The following is a 6781-nucleotide window of genomic DNA, read 5'->3' as shown; positions in this document are numbered from 1 at the left end:
TTATATAGAGCTCCAGTAGAACGTAACTGTAACAATTTTCTAAAACTATCCAATCACTGAACGTCACTTTCGATCCCTTATTTGCATAACTATCTACAGTATCCCCCTGCTGGCCCAGGGTGAGAACTTCAGTACATAACACCACCCATCCAGAATCGTCTCTCTCCCCTTCCTCATCCCAAATATCCAGGGGGTATGCAAGCGAGTGAGTGAGACAGTGAGATTCATCTGCGAAATTCTTCGGCTCAGGTTTTTTTCTAAAGGCATAGGAGCAGGGCAGGGGGGAGAAGTTGGCAACCTTTAAGCCATGAGCAATTGAGAGGCGGACGAGGAGAGTTTAAAATAAAATAAAATAAAATAGCCCCACTGTTGGAGAGGTGCGCTTAAGTCTCCGCTGGACAGACGGCGCGCCAACGCCACGGAGATGGGCGGCACGCACGGGTGCCAAAGCACCCCGGCGCTAAGACCTGCGAGGCGAAGAGAGGAGCGCGGCGAGGACGTCAGGCGGCCGCGTCGTTGGGTCGGCAGCTCCTCCTCCGGCTGCTCTGCCGTCATCAGCCTTCCCGGCGGGGCGGAGGCGCCGTTGTTCCCCGCCGCCGCGAGCTTGGGGTCGGGCGAGAGGGATCAGCGCTGCGCCCTGGAGAGAGGTACGGTGGAACCGGTGGAGAGGCGTTTCGGGGTGCGCTCGTGGCGCACGGAGTGCGCGCGGCTTCGCGGCCCGATCCGGAAGCTCTTTACTCCGGAGTAAACCCAAAGGGTCTCCAGTGAGAGGCTGGCTCCCGAGCAGATGTCTGCCTTGCGTTTTGCAGGGGCTGAAGGTTTGTTTTTTTTGGGAGTGGGGGAAGCAACCTTTAATGGTGCGTTTCGATCAGGCATGTTTACGCAGAGAGAAGCCCCACTGGACTTACTCCCGTGTACGCCCACCGGATTCAAGGAGTCTTTGTTCCAGGTATAATAAGATGCATAGGAACCAACTCCTAAGGGCCAAGGTCCTTTTGGCCCCCCTAAAATATTTGTGGGGGCTGGCTGGGACCCCCCCTCCAAAGTTGATGGGCATTGTCATTCAAATTGTGTATGCCCGCCACGTCTGGGCGGGGCTTACTTGACCCCCCCCTCCATATTTTATTCAAATTGGCCCCTCTGAAAGGCAATCCTATCTATGGAGGAGCAAAGCATGGGCTGGCGGTGGCAAGGCAAAACAGCTTGAGGGCACCGGTCTCGGTTACTTCTGAGCAATCTGCATAAGTTGATGATGATGATTAGAATTTATATACCGCCCTATACCCAGGGGTTGCAGGGTGGTTCACAAAATAAAATCAAGATATAAAATCACAAAATACATAATAAAAATAAAAACAACAACCCAATACCCCCCCCCATTTACATTGCACTGTAAATCCCACTAGCATGCCTAGTGTTGCAGTCTCTAAATTGGGTTCCTTTCAGGTTAACCTTAGGGGGTGCATCCAATTTAAGTTATGCTCAGAGTAGACCCATTGAAATGAATGGACGTCAGTTATACCTATCTACTGTGACTAGGACTAGCTTTGCATGCGACCCCACCTGCTTTTAAGAAGAAAGTTACTAGTCCTCATGGCTAATTTAAGACTGGGTCTACTTTGAGTAATACTTGGTTGAATACAATCCAGAATCTTCTCCCTTCCCCTCCTCATATCTCCATGCTATCAGTCTTTCAGGTACCGAGACTCCCTTTGTAACCATCTTTAAAAAGTTGCTGCTGTGATGACCACTTTAACCCGACAGGATCTCAACTTCGGACAAGGTACTGGCACGGTTTTTCTCCAAATTTTTCAGAACAGAAACCTACTTTGACTCCCAGCTCTATTAAAAATCAAGGGGAGGGCTGCATCCATCTCCCAGCGACCAACCTTCACCAGTATTTTCGGTAGTGCCTTCCAATTGCACCAAAACAAACACCACTCACTTCATTTTTTATTTAATAATTTTATTTAATAATTATATTTTGTCCATCTGAGGACAGTATAACACCACAAAAGTACATAATATAATAACAAACAACACAATAACCCTCCACCTGTTACATCCATACCCTTCCCTTCCAGTTGTAGCTGATGTCCTTTCTGAGTTCCTGGAAGTAGCCATTCACCTCATCCTTTATGTCCGAGAAGTCTACCCCACCGGGATCTTTCAGAAAAGGAAAAAATACAATGTACCTGTCCAGGTGAGTGATGTGACTGTCTTTCGGGTGGACCACGCAAACATACCTTTTAAGGTTGGCCAGTTACTCATCATATCATTTTACCGTCATCTGATCCCCAATTGTTATTAAACCGCTTTGCTGTTAAATGCTTTGCTGAAATAATTAAAAAAAAAAATTTGTTAAAATACTTTTCAGGTTTATACATTTCATTAATTTTACAATCATTTTAACATTTCAAAACTTGACTTCCTTCCCCCTCTTTCTGTGGTTCCTTAAAGTTATTTTCTAATAACTTCTGCATATCCAAATTCATTTAATTTGCTCATTTATTTATTTACTTTAAATATATACTCTTAGGGAACTGCAGGTTATTACAGAAATCCTGGCAATGTTTTTATCTGTGTGCAATTTGTAGATATTCAAGAAACCATTTTCATTCTTTTATAAAAAGTTTGTTATCTTGATTTCTTATTCTTCCGGTAAGTTTCGCCATTTCTGCATACAGTCAAACCTTGGTTCCTGAATGGCTTAGTTGCCAAACAAATCGGCTCCCGAACGCTGCAAACATGTGTTCCAGTTTGCGGATGTTTTTCAGAAGCCGGACGTCCAACGCAGCTTCTACTTGATGCAGGAAGCTCCTGCAGCCAATCGGAAGCTGCACCTTGGTGTTCGAACAGTTTCGGGAGTGGAATGGACTCCTGGAACAGATTAAGTACAAGAACCAAGGTTTTTGTATCCATTCTTCCTAATGCTTTGCTGAAATCAAGTTAAATTATATCACTCGCATTCCCCCAATCTGCTAATTTGTAACATTTCTTTTAAAAATCAGTCTGGCAGGATTTTTCCCCCCTTGACAAATCCATGCATATTTATATGCAACTTGAGATATTTGTTTGAACAGATGTCCTGCCACCCAGAGCTGAATCAGTACATCCAAGACACACTCCATTGCATCAAACCTTTGCTGGAGAAGGTAAGTTTTTGATGGTCAGCACAAGATCAGGGAATTACTGGAACTCGGTGGTTCATTTTATCCAGCCCCAAGACGTTTTGGTGATGGTAGGTATAATAATATTGGACCAATGTAACTGGGTATGGGTGTACGCAGACTTTGGTGTTGCACAGAGCTCTTCCACAAACAGACTCGAAGTAAGAAAAAAAACAAGTTCTTGTGCTCTGCTGCTTTTCAGAATGACGTGGAAAAAGTGGTGGTGGTCATTCTGGACAAGGAGCACCATCCTGTGGAGAGATTTGTCTTTGAAATCACGCAGCCACCCCTGCTGTCTATCAGGTGAGGCCTTTCTGCCCCCAAAAGGCTGTACCAAACTTTGCAGAGGCAGTGTGGTGTAGTGGGTAGAGCTTTGTGGCTTGGTGGTGATTTGAATCTGGATCTCCCCGGCGCTGATCCAATGCTCTAACCACTGCAGCATGTTGTCTCTCATCACATGCCTGTATTGAACTAACCACACACTCTTCCAACATCTTGGTTGTGGACAAAGCACCTAAAGGAAAACCTGAATGGAGCAGTCTTATTAATCTGCCTTTCAGAACATGGGTAACTCCAACTCCCATCCCCACTGGCCATGTTGGAAGAGGCTGAGGGGGCTTTTGAACCAAACAATGTTCTCCCCACTCCTGCCTTTACTGCCCCTGGCTGCCCCCATCACATCTCTGCTTCCTCTTAATGTAGAGATGGGGCAGCTGTGGCCCTCTAGATATTGCAAAACTCCAACTCCCATCATCCCCCACCTTTGGCCATGTTGGCGGAAGCTGTTGAGAGCTTCAGTCCAGCAACGTCCCTGACTTAAGAATCTCCACTGTAGAGCTGTTTTCAGAGTGGAGGCTTCCCCACTGCGGGGGGCAGCACATTTGGAAACTTAAAGAGCTGTTACGCACATTTCACCTTCTCTCCCAATAGGCAAAACATCTACATCTCCAAAAACCAAAACACAGATAAACAACAAAACAACAAAAACAGGCAGTGCTGCTCTGGAAAAAAACCCCCCAAAAAAACTTGTCTTAAAAAGAATCTTCCCCCAAAGACCCCCTCCCCAAAGGGGGGGGGCTGAATGGCTGGTGCCAAGGTTGTGTGTTTCTGACAGTTTTGAGATGCCCACAAGAGTTATTTTGAGGACCCCACCTTTTTTCAGATTCCCTGTGGTTTAGTTAATCAAAGTGTCGTATTTTTTGCTCCATAAGACGCACCTAGTTTTTAGAGGAGGAAAACAAGGAAAAAAATATTCTGATCGAAACAGTGGATGTATGATTTTTGTGGTTCATGCTGTGGCCACAGACATGATATGTGATTTGACAGTGAGTTTGGGGTAGCCCAATGCAAAAATCCTGAGAATCCATGTGGATCTGTGCTTTGTAACCACGTTTTTGCGCCATTGCGCCCCCACGAAACAGTGGATGTGTAGTTTTTTTGGTGCAGGCTGTAGCCATGGATATGCTATGCGATCTGATGGTGAATTTGGGGTGACCCAATGCAAAAATCCTGAGGATCTACGTGCTTTTACCTTCCCCCTCCCAGGCAGCCTCCTTTATCGCTAGCCTCCCTTATCTCCCTCCTGATCACTTGCCGATCAGCTGCTCAGCGGCTTCGTTTCAACACCCCCTTCCTTCTTGTTTGCCTTAGCGTCTTTTCCTTAGCTGGCGCAGTTTTTTGTTCCTCCTTTTCTTCCAATTTCTCTCCTCATTGTTTGTTTTAGTATTCCTGTCTCCTCTCCTTGCAAGTTCGCTGTCTTTACCTCCCCCCTCCCAGGCAGCCTCCTTTTATTGCTAGCGTCCCTTATCTCCCTCCGATCGCTTGCCAATCATCTGCTCATCAGCTTCGTTTCAACACCCCCTTCCCTCTTTCTTTAAAAAAAAGAAAAAAAGCATGATCTTCTTTTTGCCCTAGGCAGGGACCACGCATTCGCTCCATAAGACGCACAGACACTTCCCCTTACTTTTTAGGAGGAAAAAAGTACGTCTTATGGAGTGAAAATACAGTAGCTTTTTTTATCACATTTCCACCATGTGATTGAGTTCTGCTCCGCCACCTCTTCCTTCCCCAGCTCCGACTCCCTCCTGAACCACGTGGAACAGCTGCTGCGCGCCTTCATTTTGAAAAATTAGTGTCTGCGATGCAGTTCTGAACAACAACCCTCCAGGTAGGCCAGCCAACCCTGCTTGTGTTTCCAAGTTAGCTTGTTTAGATTTTTTGAGCCTGTTTTCCTCCTCCTCAAATGCAAGACACAAACCATAGGCATGATTTAAATTCCATAAAACCAGCTGGTGTTGTTTTCTTTCTTGTTACTTACCTGCCCTGCAAGCTGTCTCAACCGTTGGCTGGAGCTGCTGTGATGTCACAGCCAAACGATCTTGAGATGGTGAAATATTCTGCTAGGTGAATATTTATTAGAACTAAGCAGTCTGAACATTCTGGCGTGTGCTACCCCAAATTAAACTTTCCTTTTAAAGCAGAGAGATCAAGACAAGAAAATGCCCGTTATCTCCCAGCAATCTTGTTCCAACCCAGAAATTACCCCTCAGGTTTTGCTCTTTTAAAGCCGTCAAACAAATCTCTTTGCATCACACAAATAAACAGATGTTCTTCTTCTGCAGAACCTATTTTAATTCCTTAAGGACTAGAATGTTATAGCTTCTTTCCTCCAGTGTGTGCTGAGATAGTCATTGTTCCTGAACCCAATTCTAATTTCCGTTTTTTATTTTTTAAAAAACCCAACCTGATCAGATCTATCGCCTTTCTGTACTATGATCCCCACTTTAATTGGGGGTATACGTTCTCCCTCCTTCAACCAATATGCCAGTCCCTCAAATTGCTTAGAACCTACGATTCTCTGATGGCTGGGAGAGGGAGAGAGAATATTTTGGAGATTGCCTAGCAGGACAGCAGCTCCTGTGGTTTCTTTCTCCCTTCTCTTCCCAGCTTTTCATGCTCCCACCATAGAACTGGGGGAAAAGCAGCCACTTAATATGGACCGACGGCTAACCCTGAGCTGCCTGAGTTTCCGCCCACAGTTCACAGGGTATAGGCACAGCTTTCAGCATTGCTCTGTTGGCGTCCCAGGACTGTGGGCCTGCTGTAGCCTTGGAGGATGGAGCAAGCTTGTGTTCTCCTACTCCGGCTTCTAGTTACCAGAAAGGAGATTCTCACTAAACACCAGAAAGAACTTTCTGTTTTGACAGTGGAACGGACTCCCCCAGGAGGTGGTGGGCTCTCCTTCCTGGGAGGTTTTTAAGCAGAGGTTGGATGGCCATTTATCTTGGATGCTTGAGCTGAGATTCCTGCATTGCAGGGGGTTGGACCAGGTTACCCTGGGGGTCCCCTTCCAATTCTACAACTTCTAAAGAGAAACCCCTGTCTCCCCTTCCTTCTGGCTTTCTAAAAATTCCACTCTTTCTTTCTTTCTTTCTTTCTTTCTTTCTCTCCTTCCCTTTCTCTCTCTCTCTCTCTTTCTCCCCCTCTTTCTCTCTCTCTCTCTCTCTCCCCCTCCCTCCCTCTCTTTCTTTCTTTCTTTCTTTCTTTCTTTCTTTCTTTCCCTCCCTCCCTCCCTCCCTCCCTCCCTCTCTCTCTCTCTCTCTCTCTTTCTC

At 46.0% G+C, this 6781-nt stretch overlaps 1 protein-coding gene across 1 annotated transcript in view; it reads left to right on the top strand.

The window, feature by feature from the left end:
• Nucleotides 1-494: 494 nt before the first annotated feature.
• MAD2L2 (mitotic arrest deficient 2 like 2) overlaps nucleotides 495-6781 on the top strand; it is an 11088-nt gene continuing 4801 nt past the window's right edge. The window contains 7 exon segments of the mRNA XM_081017618.1: nucleotides 495-647; nucleotides 1690-1783; nucleotides 2085-2203; nucleotides 3084-3155; nucleotides 3373-3473; nucleotides 5242-5293; nucleotides 5295-5337. Coding sequence (XP_080873744.1) covers nucleotides 1744-1783; nucleotides 2085-2203; nucleotides 3084-3155; nucleotides 3373-3473; nucleotides 5242-5293; nucleotides 5295-5337 — 427 coding nt within the window. The 5' untranslated portion in view covers nucleotides 495-647; nucleotides 1690-1743.

This window comes from Podarcis pityusensis (genome assembly GCF_964106645.2).
Source record: "Podarcis pityusensis genome assembly, chromosome: 8".
Classification (NCBI taxonomy): Eukaryota; Metazoa; Chordata; class Lepidosauria; order Squamata; family Lacertidae; genus Podarcis; species Podarcis pityusensis.
This window is presented reverse-complemented; position numbering and strand designations above follow the sequence as displayed.